At 42.1% G+C, this 18814-nt stretch overlaps 1 protein-coding gene across 2 annotated transcripts in view; it reads left to right on the forward strand.

Moving 5' to 3' along the window:
* Positions 1-1963: 1963 nt before the first annotated feature.
* The window catches only part of CA8 (carbonic anhydrase 8), a 54133-nt gene continuing 37282 nt past the window's right edge, over positions 1964-18814 (forward strand). The window contains exons 1-3 of one of the 2 annotated variants that reach the window (XM_074847328.1): positions 1964-2208; positions 2622-2813; positions 6743-6867. In XM_074847328.1, the coding sequence (XP_074703429.1) occupies positions 2130-2208; positions 2622-2813; positions 6743-6867 (396 nt within the window). In that variant the 5' untranslated portion in view covers positions 1964-2129. The remainder of the gene's footprint in view (positions 2209-2621; positions 2814-6742; positions 6868-18814) is intronic. The other variant, XM_074847320.1, reaches the window with a different exon arrangement.

Consider the following 18814-nt stretch of genomic DNA (forward strand, 5'->3'; position numbering starts at 1 on the left):
GTCCTATTTTCTTTTCACCTTGCACAGAGCTCACAAACGAGTACTTTCTTGTTTCATTAATGAAGTTCCAGCTCAGTCCTTCTCCTTTCACCTCACTTTCACACTGATGATAATTCCTGCTCCCATGTCAGCCCTGCACAGGAACCACAGGTACTACTGCTGAGTTGGGGAACACTGAAGCACCGTGCGATCCACACCTAGATCAAACCTTGTGGATCAACAACACAGGATCAGGCTGTTATCCTGTTGAGATACCAGAATGCAGGGAGGTCTGCTCACTGCCTTTAAGGGGCCAAGGATGGTAAGCAGAGGGCACTTCCACTGATCATGACAGCAACTCTATTTGACCGCCTCTGTTAGCTTTGCTGGTTGGTGTCAGGGATTGCGGACTGTCAGTGCTGGGTTCCCATTCCCCTTGCTATCACTGATGCAAGTGTCTGGGCCACTGCCTAGAGGAGATCTCTAATAGAGAGGTCCCTTCTGTCCTTTTTTCCCTTGACAGAATGAATGCTCTCTAGGTCCATACATGGCTGTTGGCAGAAGGAGAAGGAAGAGTCCTTTTGTATCCTTGAATTGAGGCATCCTTGTGTTGGGGAGAGACTTTAGACTTTCCTCAAACCCTACATCCTGTATATTCTGCAGGAGGAGTTGAAGCCACACTCCTGGATGTGGCCTAAATGAAGGGGTCACTGGAAAGAGTACAGAGGCCTCAGCCCTCCTTAAGAATGGAAGGGACAGAGCTGGGCTCCCTTGCTTATTCAGTGGCCCCCTTGTCCTCACTGAAGGCCTCCATCCCTCCATAGGAGTGGCACAGTGCTGTGTGGTGAGGAGGAACCACAGAATGGCTGATATTGGAAGGGACTTCTGGAGATCACCTTGTCCAAATCCGCTGCTCAAGCAGGGCCACCCACAGCAAGTTCCCCAAGACCATGTTCAGATGAGTATCTCCAGGAATGGAGACTCCACAACCTCCCTGGGCAACCTGTGCCAGGGCTTAGTTAGTCGCTTTTACAGTAAAAAGTGTTTCCCAATGTTCAGAGGGAACCTCCTGTGTTTCAGTTTGGGTCCATTGCCTCTGGTCCTGGCACTGGGCACCACAGAAGAGAGCCTGGCTGTCTCTTGTCTGCATCTTCCCTTCAGTTATTTGTACACACTGATGAGATCCCCCTGAGCTTGCTCTTCTCCAGGCTGTACAGTCCCAGCTCTCAGCCTTTCCTCAGAGAGATGCTCCAGCCTCTTAATGATCTTCGTGACCCTTCATTGGACTCTCTCCAGTATGTCCATGTCTCTCTTGTACTGGGGAGCCCAGACCTGGACCCAGCACCCCTGGTGTGGCCTCACCAGCGCTGAGGGGCAGGATCACCTCCCTCAGCTTGCTGGCATTGCTTTGCCTAATGGAGCCCAAAGCATCATTCACTTTCCTCGCAGCAAGGGCACACGGCTGGCTCATGTACAGCCGGGTGCCCGCCTGGACCCCATTCTCGGCCAAGATGCTTTCCGTCCTGGTGGCCCCCAGCCCGGAGCAGTGCCTGGGTGTTCCTCCCCAGGGGCAGGGCTTTGCCCTTGCCCTTGTTGAAGCTGCTCTCCGCGGTGTCCCCGGGCGCACAGACCGCCTGTGCCCGGCTCGGGGGGCGGCGGGAGCTGCGGGGACACCCAGGCGCCCAAGTGCGGGGAGCGGCCTGCGGGGGAAGGCGCGGACGACGCGAGGGAGGACGGGGCAGCGGCGGCCCGCGGGGGACACCAGACTGGGCCGCCGGCTGCCTCCTCCCCGCTCCGCCGCCTGCCCCGCTACCCCTCGCTGGGACAGCGACCGGCTCCCGGGCCCGCCCGGCGGCAGCGCCGCGCCCCCGGCCCCTGCCCCGCCACAGGACGACACCCGCCGGCGGGGGCGGGAGGGCGGAGGGAGGGCCGAGGCACGGCGGGGAGCGGCGCCAGCCCGCCTCGCCCCCTCACACCCGCTCACACACCCGCTCACACACACCCTCACACCCGCTCACACACACCCTCACACCCGCTCACAGCCGCTCACACACACTGACACCCGCTCACACACCCCCTCACACTCGCACACCCGCTCCCGCCGCCCGCCCGGCCGAGGGGAGCCGGGGCCGCTCGCAGGGCGCCCGCCCATGGCTGACAGGAGCCTGATCGAGGGCGCCGAGCCCTTCCCGCGCCGGGAGGAGGCTCCGGAGTGGGGCTACGAGGAAGGTGAGGAGCGGGCGGCGGCTCCGGCGGGGAGAAACTTTCGCCGCGGCCGGAGGAGGAGGAGGAGGATGGAGGAGGGGGTGGCGGTGGGAGGATTTCAGTGGCGGAGCGGAGGGAAAATCGCCCCCCGGCCGCCCGAGCCGCGGGGAGCCGGGAGGTGCCGGCCCGCAGCGGGCGGCGGGTCGGTCGCGGCCGGCGGGGGCGGCGCGGGGCGGCGGCGGCCGCGGGGCCGCCCGGCAGCGGTGGCCGGGGCCGGCGGGCCGAGGCGGCGCGGAGCTGCAGCCCCCCGCTTCCCGCGGCGGTGGGCGGCAGCGCGCGGGCGGTGAGGGCCGGGGGGAGGGTCGGGGTTGCCCGGGAAGCCGCGGCGCAGCGCGGGGTGCCGGGTGTGCCCGTGACGGCTCTCCCCTGTGTCTCAGGAGTGGAGTGGGGGCTGATTTTTCCTGATGCTAACGGGGAGTACCAGTCGCCTATTAACTTGAACTCGAGAGAAGCTAAATACGACCCCTCGCTCCTGGAAGTGCGTTTGTCGCCAAACTACGTAGTGTGTCGTGACTGTGAAGTGATCAACGACGGGCATTCAATTCAGATTGCCCTGAAGTCCAAATCAGGTATGCTGAAACACGGCCCTTGCTTTACCCCCTAAAGCTGGCGTTGGCCTGAGACTCGCTGTACGTGTGTCCCGGAGCGTGGGAACAGCAGCTGCTCCCAGCAGCGAGCGGGTGTGCTCGCTCGGCATCGGCTGCGGCCGGTGAGAGTCTTGCAGTTGACTCCGGTAGGAAAAAGGAGCAAGCTTTGCAATGGGAGCTGCAAGGGTCAACGCCAAACTGTGTGGTCAGTCAGATTGCTTCACAGCAAGTCCAGAATTTCCTCTTGTGGTGTGTCATCCAATTCACCGGCACTGACTGCTGTCTGCATTCAGAAGCAGTCCAGCCTATCGCTAAGACAGTGTGATGCCAAACTATTTTGTACAGCTGGCAAAATTTGTCCTTGATCCAAAGACCGTGTAAGTTAAAAGAGCTTTTTTCATTAATTTGAGTGGGTTCTGAATACTAACTACAGAATTGGGCAGCTTAAGAGAGAAACTCCAGTTACACATGCTTACAAAAGTGATGAAGAGCAGGTAGCAAAGCAGTCCTAATTTCTTAAAGGAGGTGTTTTGTGTCATTCATCAAATCAGAATCAGCCCCCCGAGCAAATAATAAAAGAAACAATTCCAACTTAAGTGAAATCACAGTATCTCATGCTGACCTTTCATCTGGGTAAACTATTTTGTATGAAGGAGACAACTGTCAAGAAAGTAGGGAGAGAAAATTCCACTGTGCTTCCCAGCACTGTGGTAGTTCTTACCATGTGTTTGGAAGAGCATTCATGTTATTCTAACCAATCTTAGCTAGTAACAGCTTTTGGGGGCATTTAAACAGCTGAACATTGTCAAACCGTGAGACATTCCAACTTTTGTTTTCTTCTGAGATCCCAGTAGTCCTGGGAGCTACAGCTGTGCTGAGAGTGAGGGAGTCAGTTCAGTTTTACACTGAATTTTTTAAAAAGGAAAGGTTTGTTATTTTAATAATGATGCTTTCCTTTATAATTTCCTTTCCATGATAAATTCCATGTATTATTGCAACACAGAACATTTCTGTCCACAGAATTTTTCGGATTTGCAATAGAATAGAAATTTTGTACTTCCAGCCAGTTTTACTGCCTGTATTAGAAGCAGAGCTCATTTCCCAAGGAGTAAAGTTCTCTCTGCAGGATCAGGAAGGTTCTTGAATTCTCCTGTGGAGGATGTGAGTGTGACCGCAAGCGATGTCATCGCTTGCGTGCCAGAATGCAACTCCTTCAACCCTACCTTTCCCAAGAGCAGTTTGTAACTTCGTAGCAATAATTAGTAAGATGGGACCAACACACCTGAATGCATGTGCAAAAAACCATTGAAGACTTAAGAGAAGGAAAGACTTCTTTTTAAACTTGAAGGCAGTGTGATGCCAGACTGACGAGTCTTGAAATATAAGCAAATGTGAAATAGAATAAGTTTATGCCTGAGGCCTGGAATTATGATCTAGGAAGTCTTAACTCTGGTTTCAGCTTTTCCTTAGATTTCGTATGATATCACTTCCCATTCTCAATTTATAAACTGGGGATAATTTTTCCATATTTGGGAGGGGGAAGAAAACGTCTGTTATCCCCACCGAGAGGAGAAAAGAGTTAACAAGCTGTGTATGACCTAGTATTCTGGCCAATTTTCAGGGATTGCGGAAACTCCTGCAGCTTCTTTTCCTCACAGGGGATCTCTGATGACAAATCCATTTAGCCAGATTATTTTAATGGGAACTGTTGAGCACTAAATGCTTTTGAAACTCTGTTCAGTGAATGTGGAAGAGATCCTCATCTACTGTAATATTAACAGTCAAAGAAAAACTTCTTTGTGCAAAAAAGTAAACTGATTAAGAGATATTAAAAATCAATTTGTCATTACTGGTGATTGATTTTATCCTTTAATTCAGGACATGCAGTCCATCTGGAATTCCTAAATCCTTCTCATTATTTAATTGCAAACATTTTCACAGGCTGCTTCCAGTTTGATCATTGTACATGTGTTATGCGTTAGGTGGAAGAAGCATGACCAACTGTGTAATGGAATTGTATATTGAAAAATGCTTTAGAGGATATCCTGCTAACAGAGGGACTTCTCTTAAGCCAGCAGTGGATTGCACAGTGGATGGTGGTTTCAGAATAATATTCTAATGAGGATCAAAAATTGCTGAAAGGCAAAGCAAAGTTAAACATGTTTCATGCATTGACAAGGATCAAGATTTCATGAAAGGCAAAGGAAAGATAAACGTGCTTCATGCATTGAAATACTTTTATCACGGGATCAGTGTTATAATTTAAGCTTCAGAAATAAACTCTTCGAAGCTCCTGGAGACCCAGAACTACATCATGTAGAGAACATTTGTTCTAGTTACACTTTCTCCAGGAACAATATTTTAAAACAGAGGAAATGCTTCATTTTCCTAAGAAATAGTACTAATTGAGTATCATGGGTTTATTTGAGTAGATTTCCCTAAACACTTCAATTGGTTGTTTCCCCCGGTGTCCACCAGATTTGTAGATTTTCCCTGTGGGATACAGGTGTAGATAGAATACAGATAAAGCAAGTTTAAGAAGAAAATCTGAATCTATAACTAAATTTAGGACATTTAATTTTAGAAACCTTAGTTAGGGTTAGCTTAGTTGTGAAGAATTATTAAAGGAGGCTTAATTTGAATATTTTGCCTTTTTCTGCAATGTAACTGCTTATGAAAACCATAACTGATGAGTTTTCTTTCAGGTTTTTTATAGTTCTGTACTTTTGTTTTTGTGTTTGTACAGTTACAATATGATTCAGGTGCTAAATCATGTTTTAGTATTACACTATGTCCTGTGCTCCAAACTAAGGCCATTTAGTTTGTGTGTCAAAATAACTTTATATTATGGAACTTTAATTCCCTAAAGCTGTAGGTTATACAATTAAATAATCCTTATCAAGTATCAGAGATTGTAAAAGATTCATTCAAAGTCTATGAAATGTAAGCTAGAATTTAATGGATTCTGGGGAAGACTCTGAATGCTCTTAAGTAAAAACCAGCCCTGCCTAGAAGCCAATATTCAGTGATTTCAGTGGGAAGTTACCTACAGCTTGTGGAGTAATATTTGATCCGAAGCAGATTCAGAAATCCCTGGGCAAAATGTTTCCATTGATTAATTTCAAAGTAGATTTGGCCTCATAAGGTACAATTGCTTGCTTTTACTACTTATGGTGGAAGTCTCTATTAATGCAAAAGTATCAAGCTACTATATAAATTTTTTTGTGTATGTGTTGCAATTGTGGACAGATGCTTTTAAGAAATTCTGGATGTTTAAAAAACTGAAGTAAAAAAACAAGCCATGGCTGCCTACAAGCTGTTTTTAAGTAAACAAAGTATGTTGTTGCTCCTGTGTGTAGGTTTGATTATATTTGGATATGGAGGCATTCTGTATCTCAGAAGCCTGACAGGTGGTATATGATCGAACACCTTTACCTGGCAAAATATTGGCAATCAAAAGTTTTCTATCAGTTTCTGTGACTCATAGCAAATATAGGTGATGGAGATTAAGCATTCGGACAAGTTGGAGGTAGTCACCAGTTCAATTCAGAACCCTCACCATCTGTTTAGAGCACATAGCTACTGTCTTGATAAGAGCAATAAATATATTCACTCTTCCGACTGATAAAGGTACAATGTTTTTATTTTGTGTTATGACCGGCTGTTCTGCCTCATAAAACAGAGAGTGCAGCATGACAGCAGTTTCACTGTTGTTTGCCTGACTTCGCATTCTGTACCTGTGTGGTACTTCAAAAGTAAAGATGTCAAGTTTGTCAACTTTACTCTTCTCCTCTCTAGTACTGCTGATAATAACGAAGCTTGCAACAATCTCCTTATTCTATTTGGAGGATGTATTCAGTGGCTTGTCTGCTTTGAAAGCCAAGTTCTTTACCATTTGTCTTCTTTCACAGTGTTAATAGGGGGGCCATTACCTCGAGGACATGAGTTTGAACTACACGATGTTCGATTTCACTGGGGGAGAGAAAACCAGCGTGGTTCTGAACACACGGTTAATTTTAAGGCCTTTCCCATGGAGGTAAGAGTAACACTGCATTGCATAACACCTGCTGAATGCAAAAGATTTGATTTCATAGCCTGAATTCTTGGTAGTTCAAAAGAGAGTTTCTTTTAACTCAGCATTTTATTGCTTTATATTTCAACCACAAAGTTATCTTGTTGAGGTGTGCTTTACTGCAGGTAAATTAGGATATGCATCTGGAATAGAATGCCTCCAGCACTCATCACATTGTGTGATTAATTGGTCGTAAAGTTAACTTGCAGAATTATTAACTTCTGCCTTAATAATGTTAGTGTTCTAACAGGATCTGTCGTTTCAACACTTTCTGTGTCACCTTGACTAATAGCTATAGATGGGGAGAACTAGCCACTGGAAATATTTCAATGGTGAACAACTTCCGTAAATTTGGAGTAAGTGTAGAGCAATTTGTTCATGAAATAGCTTTAGATACCTGAAAATTGAAGACTATGTGATATTCTCGGGTATGTTCTGTAATATCTCAATGAATTGCAAAATGATGAAACACAAGGAAAGTGATAATGCAGTCTGAAAAAAATCAACTGTTCATGGGGTGTCAGTTTGAGCTCCTAGGCAACCCAAAATGGACCTATTTCTCCTGCCCTCCAGCAGCCATTCATCATATTATTTCACTTCCCACTGTCCCGGTGCTTACACTTGTCAAGGGGTGGCTTGGAGTATTCCTTTAGACTCTGGACTGCAAGACTAATTTTAACAGAAACCAACCCTGATGTTTGGTGACTTCAGCTTTGCATCTTTTATTTCATCTGTTGTGCACTATTTTTTTAAAGAAATTCAAGACTTTTTCAGAGTTGAGTTATTTTTGCCTTACTTATCTACCATAATCCCTCATGAGCCTGAAACTCTGTTTCCTTTTTCTCTGTGTTGTTCAGTGATAGCAAATTTGTTATTGTAGCATTACATTCATGAGTGCCAGACTACTGGAACAGAACTGCTTTATGGAAAAGGATATAAAATGTATTAGAGCAACTCCTGCACAGCTAAGTGTAAAAAGCTGGTGGACTTACACCATCAGTCTAATTCTTAGGGTTGTTCAGGTACTTTCTTTAAGAGTTGTGGGTCAGATTTTGGTCTCTGCTGTTTGCTATTTTGCACTGGTCCATCAAAAAAACATATACAAAAAAATATATAAAGTCACGCAAAAGGGCTTTGAAAGTTGAGTTGAGGCAGATCATAAAATCATAGAATCATTTAGTTTAGAAAAGACCTTTAAGGTCATTGAACCCAACTGTAAACCGAACACTGCTAAGTCCACCACTCAACCATGTCCCTAAGTGCCACAGCTACATGTAGATCCTCTTTGGAGGTTGATTTCAGGCAGTGCCTGGCAGTGCAAGAGAATTACTTGAATTGGCAAGGCTCATCAAGCAAAGGGAAAGCAGAGGAATCACCTCTGCATCCTGGTTACCTGGCATAATATATATAACATGATTTATATGGGCAGTAAGACCTTCAGGATACTGCAGTGTTCCTCTGAGGCAGGAAGTAGCTTGTTCTTTATGAAACAGCTCGCTTAGTGCTTTTCCTTAGAGCTGATCTAGCATGTGGTGATCAAGAAATATTGACATGAACTATGTCAAGAACTGTGCTTAGGAGTCTATCAGGATCTCCTTCTTTAATTAGGATCACTTTGCAAACAGACTTGATGGTATGTGGCAACAGTCTATCTGCAGAAACCCCAGAATTCTCAATTCCAAATCAGTCCAGAGAAAAATATACTTGACCCAGAGATTCAAAACAACAAACTTAAATCAGTCATGAAGGGATTTCCTTCTTCACCTGCTTTAAAAGCAGCACAGCAGCTGCACAAACAGAATTCTGGCACAGTTGAAGAACATCACCTGGAGGTGAGCAAGCTGGTGTTATGCTGTCTCTGCATCTGAGCAGCTTTCTGGAAGACCCTGATCTCCAAGAAATAACTACTGATGCAAAAATTCTGTAGCAGACAAAAAATGACTCATAATACACTTTAAATACAGTGTGAATGTTTGATTTTGCAAACAGATCCTGATGCAGATTAATTCTTCTGGCAGAAAATGACAGCATAGCTTGTGGTATCCAAGGTCAGTTGCACACAGGTGTATTGGCTGAGCCAATTCATCATCTTCTGCCCCATGTTGCAAGAAAGTGCAGGGCAGTTTGTTTGACAGACGAGCTGCATTTCCTTCTGCTATATGCACAAAGAGCTGCTATATTAACTCCATCTCAAATTGTCTAAATCAAATATACTTGAGCAATAATAAAACAGGTGCTTGTGATGACTATAAATGTTTATGAGTTAGTACACCTGAGACTCCACAGTGGAAGATTTTCTGTTTCCATTCCAGGGATGGCCCCATCTAATTTTTTTTTGTTTTGTTTTGGTGGAGAACAATAATTTTGATCAAGAGACTGGGAAATCTTATTTTCTTAACTTTTAACATTAACACTGGTTTACACAGTTGTTGGAAATCACCATATTCTGAACGCATATTGGGTTTGATTTTCACTGGGTTTGTTAGTTACTGAACAAAAATGGCGATGGGTGCCTATTTTGGCTATATACAAGCAGTCTGGTGTAGTTTATGCTTTCGTCCTGTACTAATACAAAATAAGCTGACAGTTGTTTCTGCACAAATGCATGCCTAGAAATGTGTTGAGCACCAAGTGCATAAGTTTTGATCTTCTGCCAGCGGAGCAAATCTAGTAGGATATTTTCCTAAGAAACTAGAAATGATTTACAAAGCAAGTGGTAAGGATTTTAAGTTCTCCTCTCTTTGTGGGAAGAAGACAAGTCAAAGGGACAAGCAGTAGTGTGAAAACATAAGTGCTTGGTTTAAGTGTGTACATTAACAACACAACAAACTAGGCCCAGATTAAATATTCCATTGCACTGTTATAAAACCTGAGCAGTTCTACAGAAACCAACTTTTGAGTTTGAAGAGATCTATCTGAGATGACTATCTAAGACTGTTTTTTGACTGGAGCAGCAGTCTGGTTTTTTAAGACTGAAGACTGTAAGGCTTCATTTTATTACATTGGACCAAATAGTTGTGGAACAGCTTCAGATTATCAGTGTAATGATCATTGTAAAGGATGACTAAAAAAGAGTGTTATTTTTCAAAGTTTGGAAGAGCACTCTTCAGTTACTTCCTTAGTCTCTTCACCTTTGATACTGTAACTGCTTTTATAGACATTGGGCAATATCCTGTATTAGTTGAGTAATATCCCATGTCTCTTAGTGCAAAAATCTATTATTTCTTAGTAGACAGCTGGGGCCTTTGCATGTGGTTAGGATATATAGGTTCATGGTAAAATGGGTTAGACTACTAAGCATATGGAACAGCTGGAACAGCTTCTTGAAATAATTTGCACTGTCGAAAAGCTTTGTTCATGTGGCTTGGAGGCTGAGTTCGTTGTTATTTTTATTATTATGTGAAGTTCAGCAAAGGTGTTTTTTCGATCCTTCCTTGACTGAAGAAACGAGAATGTTGACAGTAATACGCCAGTGTTACCATTTTCACCAAAACATCTGTGTTTGCAATCAGTCAGGAAAGCAGGAGAAAACAATAAATAGTTGTCAAAGGTAAATACTGTAACATGTCTTTTTAAACAAAGGAAAAACAGATGGCTGTGCATATCAGTACAATACTCCGCTCTCTGTTCCATTAAAACAAGAGCATGAAGGCTGTTCTTGTCTTTTGGCCAGAAATTGGAAGGAGACATTTGTGCAGCTTTCTCCAGAAATCTTTCTCACCAAGTACTGCTACTGCACGTAAACGGTGTTGCTTTGTCTTTTGGCCAAAGTAACTTTGGCCACCACTTGTGCTAAATACGTTCATGATCTGAACACTGAGACACTATTTCTTGCCAGCAAATGGAACAGGGTACCAAAGATTAGTTTGTGCTTTACAGTACACATTTCCACAGAACAGTAAAATCCACACCTATATATGTGACTTACCTGAGCCTATTTTAGGTGTAAGAAAGAGAGGAACTATTTGACACCTTTATTCCTCTCATTCAGGCCAAGAGTATGGATTGGGGAAGGAAGAAGAACAAATGAAGATCTAGTGAATCTCTGATTTTCTCCCTTACCATTGATGTGTAACAGGGAGATAGAAGGGAACAGGAATAGCAAATTACTGCTATTTATTTTTGTTGTTAACAAAGTTAAGATAGAGGCAGCTAAAAATGGAGTCCATCGTACCTAATATCTGTATAAACACAGCATACTGTAGTGCCAGGCTGAATCAATTTACAGTCAAAAAAGACAGGAAAGACAGCAGTAGAAAGTGAACCATATGATGGCATTAATGCTGTTTTATGGAAAAAAAAAAGTTTTCACTGCTTCTGAAGTGAAGGAAAACAAGGAAAATTATGCCTTCAGTGTGTCTCTTTCTCTTAGTTACAGAATCACAGAATCACAGAATCATCAAGGTTGGAAAAGACCTTGAAGATCATCTAGTCCAACCATTAACCTAACACTGACAGTTCCCAACTACACCATATCCCTAAGTGCTAGTTACTCAAGAGGTGGTGTGACCAAAGGGACAATCTGACTATAAGGGGACAGTTGTTTCCAGGCCGCTGCTCTGAAACTGTATCTGAGAAAATAAAAAGGTTCCTTTCACCACTTTTAATACACAGGAGGATAATTCTCTGTAATCCATCCTCTTTAAAATGTAGGATTATATTAGCTGTGAACCATGTGAAAGCTCTCAGTAGAAGAGGATTGGCAGAAAATAATTTAAAAAGTGTTGCCAAGGTGTGCAGGAAGATTAAAAGCTGTATTATTGTCTGTCCTACAGTTTTTGAGTGAAACAGAAGAAAATCCAGTTGCCTGAGGACCAGAATCAGTTCTGTACAGGGAAAAAAAGATGTTCCTTTCTGTTGTGTAGTAATAGAGCAGACTAATTCATTCTGTAGACTATTTCAGAGTTACTGAAATACCTACTGCAGTGAAGTTAAAGATAATGCAGAAAACATATCCTACCCTCAATCTATTTAAACCATTAAGTTTTCCTTTGTTCACGTGAAATGGTACCTGCCTAAGGACCTCATCAAACAGGTTTACAGCTTTAGGGCTTCAGGTTAGGCTGTCAACATTACACTTACCTACTCAAGTCCATACAGTCTTTGGTGTGGGGATTTCTCTGTGCCCGGCTCTGAAATCGGATACCTGCACACTGTGCATCCGCTTTCTGGCATTTCTTAGAGGAGGTGTCATGCTTTCAACATGGAAATTTATTCTTTGCCAACTTTTTAATAATCTTTGCCAACGTTATTTAATCTTGCCGCTGGTTTTAATCAGTTTCTTATTACCTTATTGGGTTACAAAAATAAAACAGAGTATTTGTAATTGTAATAGAAGGCCTGGGAGATAGATAGTGTGCATGCAAGCATGTTTTTCCTTTTTTACGCAGAGACTTAAGAACTGCAGAGAGACTGAGTAGGTGTGAATGGCAAACAGGATTTAATCCGTAATGACAGTAGTTTCTAGTATGTGAGCTCATTTCTGATATCTGTGGATTTTTGCCAGTAGCTTTAATGGGACTATGATCCCAGTCATAAACCCTAGAATAAAAAATTTTAAACCAAGGAGTAAATACTGTTGCCTTATCTGACTTCATTGATTACCTGCTTGTGAAAAAAAAATTAATACATTCTGCTCACTTTGGCAGCACAAGACCTATCAATGACAAATATCTTGCTTAGGCAGTTGTGAATTTAAGAGGAGGCAAAAAGAACAGATTCCCGAAGGGTTTACATAGCTTCATGCTGAGGTCTGGAACTCTGCTCAGGAATTATCCAGGTTTTCTGGTGGAAAATTAACTTGTTACTCAAAGGCTTGGATGATTTTCTAAATTTTTGGATCATTGCAGATGAATACTGTGAGCCATGATTAAAACAGTGTGTCTTATATGAAAATGATGACATTCATGTAATACCTATATCCTTGGCAGGTTATGAATAACAGATTAATAATAGTTTAAAGTAGACATGCCTATTGGACATTATCTAATTTTTGAGGACAGAATTGTGGAAAAACACAGGAAAATCAAGTTAATATCTAAGCAGATGTTTTCAGTTTTGTTTTCCAAATTGGCAATGATTTATACATAAACGATTTTTTACACGTTATGTAGATGCCATCTATGAACATAACAATAATACTTAGCTTTACACAGCACTTCATGGGCAAAATTGGTCATAGCACCAATTCCAGGGCTGTCAGTGAATTGTATTATGTGGGGTCCTAGCCCCATATGTGCAGGTGTTTAAATATTTTTCTGCATTTTTCTATGTACCGTACACTCTGTGGTCCCCTAATTGAGGTGACTTCTCTTTGTTCTTTTTGTAGTGGTACAACGCTGGGAGGTCTCCATCCCTTCCCAGTATACTGGGAAACAGAAATCCAGCAACAAGATAAAAACAAAATTACAGTCATTGTAAAAGCACATGTGAGCAGCTTATGACTCTTGAGATTGCTAGTTGCTAAGGTCTTTCAGTATTATATTTTTATTGTGGTTGAGGGTTAATTTGACCTAAATAGGCACATGCAGTCTCTGAAGTATACTTTGTTTCTAGGTAATTTGTCAGTATGAGCTCGGATTGGCCCTTGTTTTGCTCAGTCACATATAGTTTGAATTTCTCAGGGAATGCATTTATGTGCTTTGTATTGTGTGGATTTGTGAAAGCAGGTGCAAAAATGGGCTGATGTGCTAGCACAAACATGCTTCTAGCTTGGCTAGTGCCTGAGAAATGCTCAGTTAAGCTCTGTGGAAGAACAGTACGCATCTTCAGAGGTAGCAAATGTGATTTACGTTCTGTGCAAAATCTGCAATTTATTTATTGGATTGTGGAAGATGTACAAGCTGCCAGACACCAGGTCAAAGAAGAGTGGCATTAACAGTCTATACTGAAGCTTCTTTATCTTTTTGTCTCTCTTTAAGAGTTATCTTATTTACAGCCAGTTATGTGTGGAGAAGCTTTGTGGCTCATATACACTTAAAATTCTTTTAGGTGGCAGTTGCAATAGTCTGTGATTTGTAACTTCTACCAGGATGGAGAATTTCAGTATCCTTTTAAGAAATAAATGGTCCAAACTACAAATGACTTAGCAGAATAGGAAGAACTCTTCTAAGGAAAAATGTTGCAGATGGAGAGAAGTTGGGTGAAGGAAATGAGAATGAGAAGAAAATGAGTGACTCAAGAGGGGAGCCCTCTTGGCTAAGTTCCATCTTACCTGGCCTATTGGTTTAGTACTGCCAGAAGTTGCAGACAGTCTTTGTGCTTTACCTGTAGTAGACATTTTACACCAAATTTTCTTGCAGTTGTGTTGGGCTAAGATGCAATGTTAAGTTGCAGCCTGTAGTAACAGGTTTGGTGGCACTGCATCCTCGTGGAGGCAGGCAAGTAACCTTAAATAAATGGCTCTTAGCAATCCCTGTCTACAGTGGAAGCAATATAGCCTCTGATACTTTTTAAAAAGATGTGAATCTTTTCTACTCCTTGAGCAGAATGACAGCTTTGCCTTCTACTTACTTTACTTTCTCACACAAGTGTCTTGCTGACAGTGCTTGTACTCATGTATATAGAGGCTGCTGTCATGACATCCCTTATTGCAAACCACATTCCCAACTCTAACAAGATGGCTACTTATGTTTTCTCTCTGCTGTGGGAGAGGAGCTTGTGTAGTCACTTAGAAGATGGGACTTTCGAAGAGGATTTAAACCTAGGTTTGAGTGCAATGAGATGGCTGCTCAGGTCTTTTCCTTGCCATTTTTCTTGGGCTGTGTGCCCTTGACATGGTTTGCTTCAGTTGTACATAATTTTCTAATTTCTGCCATGATCATTGCTGGCACTCTGCTCGCATCTTGCTTCAGCTTCGTGGTGCCTTAGTTCTCCTGTTCGGTTTTCCTTGGCACGTTGCCCTAACCACTAGGCCTGAATGTTTTTCTAAGACCTGTCACTTGTGGAAGAAGCTGGGAAAGGAGATTCTTGATTTTGTTGTTTTCCGTGCTGCATATGCTTGAGTCAGGTCCAGTTCAATGGTGCACGCATGGCTCTTAAGAGGTAAAGGATGAAACTTGTAGATCATCTAAGAGCTGAAAGCCGTTGAAGGCTTCCACAAGTATTTGCTGTCATGCCTGAGTGCTTCACAAGCACAAATAATGTAGTCTTTAAAACGTCAGTGAGAGGGAGAAAAGTTCTGCTATTGCCAACGAACCAGTAGAAGACAAGTTCAAAGGGATGAAATTGTTTGGCTGTGGTCACACATGATGCCTTTTTCAGAACCAACAGAGAACTCACTCATGATTCCTAGATGCTTGAATTCTAGTAAGACTTTCAGACACTGTAGTACCAAAATATCTAGTTTAGGTTGTAAATCTCAGTTCAGCAGTTTAACCACAGGGCTATCTGATGCCCTAATCCATAGACAGCACTGTTGTCAATTAGATAGCCTCACCAGTCATTCATGCCTTCTTGCTGTGCCAGCATTAAGCCACGTAATGAACTGGACTGGGAAACAGTTAAAAAGTTTAACAAAATTTGGGGAGTTTATGGAGCTATGGGAGAGAAGTATTAACACCATTATGCAGTCTGCAAACTTGCAATTCAACAGAAAAGTGTTGGAGATGCATAACAAGGTTTATTATTTCAATGGAAGCTTAGCCAACATTACAGGAAAAAACCTGACTGAGTTTCCTAGAGGAGTGTAGTGTGGAAGAGCAACTGGTCACTGGAGAACTGTCAGGATTATGTTTTAAGAAGATAATACGCAAGCTGCAGATTCTCATCTCTTTAGAGAGACCCTTAGCTTTGAAACAGAACTGTGGGATTCAGATCAGTTCTTAATAAAACTTAGTAAATTAGAAGGGAAGGAGTGTTTTTTATTCTGCCCTCATTAGAGAATCTATTGTTGAAAATTAAATCAGTGATTTAAATCCTTCTACATATGAACAGTCTGTTTTTAAATCCAAGACAACAGATTGCAGCCAACACTCTGTGGAATTGGACATGCTTATATTAAATGCTTAGTCATATAAATACACTTCCAGAATTAAATACTTAACCCATAGCATTTTGTGTTTTCTGTCTTCCTGATGGCATTGCTAGTCTGTAATACCATCAACTATTCATCAGGGGTCAGTTTTCCAAGCTTCACTCTTTCTAACTGTGGAGCTATAAAAGCACATGCAGACACACACATACACCCACTCAGGTTGGCAAGAATCCAGAGTAAAAGTAGGCTGGAGAGTCCTGCACTGAAATTCTTGCTTTTTCCTTCCTGGCCTTCATAGTTGAAGGGAAGGAAAAAGAAAGGCTTGTTCCTGATAGCATAGGTAAGGGCAGACCCAGGGCACCTCAGCCTACATGTTTGCTGGGGCCAGACCTAGTATCAGGGAACAATAACCTGCTCTGTGGTGCTCCTTGCTTCACACACTGAGCAGAAACTTGGCACAGTGAAGAGCCTGATCTATGAATCTGACAGTAATAACTGTGTAGGTTTTCATTTTCTTACTGGTTAGGTTGATACCGCAAGTCAGCAATCTAGAAACAACGGTGTTTTGTCTTTTTCCTTCCTTTTCTTAGCCTGTATACTTTTTATTACAGTTGGAAAAATGTTAATTTTTGATTAATTCCTGTTTTCATCTCCTGTCCATGCCAGTAGAAATAAGCAATGTTTGTGCTTTCAAATGGGAAGAAACAATAAATACATACAAATTATAAATTGCAGCATCCTCAGCTTCCCCTATACCCTTTGATGTTTTGCCAGTGATTTTCCTACGAAACAGGCAAAGCTCATGTTATGTGTCAGCAGCTTCTGTGGGCAAACGAGGAGGTATTTTGATCTTCTGTTCAAGGCCTGAACAAAAGGGGTGGGGTTTGCAAAGCTTTCTGCTGATTGGTGTCCCTCACAGAAACTTAAGATAGGTAGGCATTGGTGTTTCAGTTGCATTAGCCATAAAGGTAGTTTATGCCCGTGTCTTGCCCACTCGTGAGGGCTGAGAGAACTGCTGCGGTGTTTGGCTTTGTGTCATCTTCCTTGTGTCCCCTTCCTGTTTCCTGACCTTGTATACAGTGGAAATGAAGCCTCTCTCTGAAGCATTAGTTCATCTCTGGTTAGAAGAGGGACACAAGATTTGACCTGTTTTTCCTTTTTTTATTAAATTTAAATTAATATTCTTTTTTTTAAACCTTTTTGCTTCTTTTGCCAGAACAGAAAGAAGAGCACTCAGTTGGATTTGTTATGGTTCTTTTTATGGTACTTTTCTTTTTAGCTTATTGTTCATAGCTGTAGTCTTTTGAGTCTTTCCATATACATCAGTACTTCCTGCTGTTTATTTCATTTTTTCAATGGACTAGTAGTTCTTTGTCTTATATGACATGAGGCTACTGCATGTGATTAGACTGTTCAAAGGGAACACAGATTTGTGTTTAATATTAGCTGTTGCCATGTTTTTATTACTCTTTTTTAGTATGGCTTACCAATGTAGATACTTCTTTAGCACAAGTGTATTTCAGTAGTCCCACTAGTCCTTATCTTTTCAGTGGCATACCTGAGGGTATGCCACACAATTGCCTAGACTACTTGTGCTGTTGCTTGGCTAGCTTTTTGGAAAGAGAATAGATTTTGGAAGATGGCTTTGCAACCCTTCCTTTTATAATCCAGCTAAAATAATTTTATTTACAGCCATGTTACTGTTCCATCATTGAGAGGAGAGCACCACTCAGCAAGGGTTCTGGACTACGCTGATGTCCCAATCAAGCATTTGTTCTGCATGTTTTAGCTGTGAATTTAGCTTTTGACCTGAGACATATAGTGTCTCATACTGTGACTGCAAAGCTGTTTGTTTAAGCAGTATGTCCAGGATACCTTGTACTCTGCTCCAACTTGATTTGTTTGCACCTAATTTCTCTGATTTTAGATTACAGACTTCTTTGTTCAGGGAATGTCATCTTGTTCTGTACATACTTGGAGCCTGATGGTTAACCCACAGTCTAGACCTGCTATATCTTTAATGATTTCAGTAAATTGTAACAAGCAGAAGTGCAGCAGAAGCTGTGCTTTCCCTTCTCCCATGTTACATTAATCAGGAGGTTTTTAACTCTAACAGTGTTGTCATCTGTGTTTCTTGGCACTGCTTTCAGCTTGTCTCTCTTAGTGCTGAAATTAATGTTGCTTTCAAAGATAGGCAGAGTTCTCTATGTCATTATTTTATGACAATGATCTGTGTATGAAATTTTAAAGAATATTTAATTTCTACTGAAATTCGGTGGCATTTTGGCACATATCCACAACAGAAGCATTGAAAAATTCAAGTCTACAAGCATAAACCAAGTACAATGATTAATAATCTAACTCCCTTGGCTACTTCCTCATCCTCTTCTTCTTCTTGATTGTGCCCAGAGTTCATGATCTAGTAATTTGCTTTTGTTTGCATTTGCATTTTCAAAGGAAGCATATTTACCTTGACTGAACTGTAATGTTTAACCATGCTGGCTTTGTTACTTTAGGGGTTTTTGTTTCTTTTTTCATGGCATGGAGTACGTACATGTACTCCTGCTTCTCCTAAGACGTATTCAAACAGCCTCTGTATTAATTCCATTAACTTTAATTTCCTAAACCTCTCCTTCAGGCTGTTAATAACTAACTTTCTATTTTTTAAATCACTTTTCTTGAAGCTGTATGCCCTGGTCATATCCTTGGTTTGGTCCCCTCGTGAGGATTTGGAACTTAATTACTGTATGTTATGGTCACTGCCAGCAGCTTACTCAATTGCTTCCTGAAACAATTCAGTGCCAAGTCAAGTATCAACTCATAAATTCTTGTTCAGGTATATAAAAGTAAGACACAATTTTTTCACATTTTGTCCTCCTGAGATGTTTATGCAATATTTGTATTGTTGAAATTACACATCATTATTGTACGACTAGG

Source organism: Strix aluco, chromosome 1, assembly GCF_031877795.1.
Source record: "Strix aluco isolate bStrAlu1 chromosome 1, bStrAlu1.hap1, whole genome shotgun sequence".
In the NCBI taxonomy this organism is placed as follows: domain Eukaryota; kingdom Metazoa; phylum Chordata; class Aves; order Strigiformes; family Strigidae; genus Strix; species Strix aluco.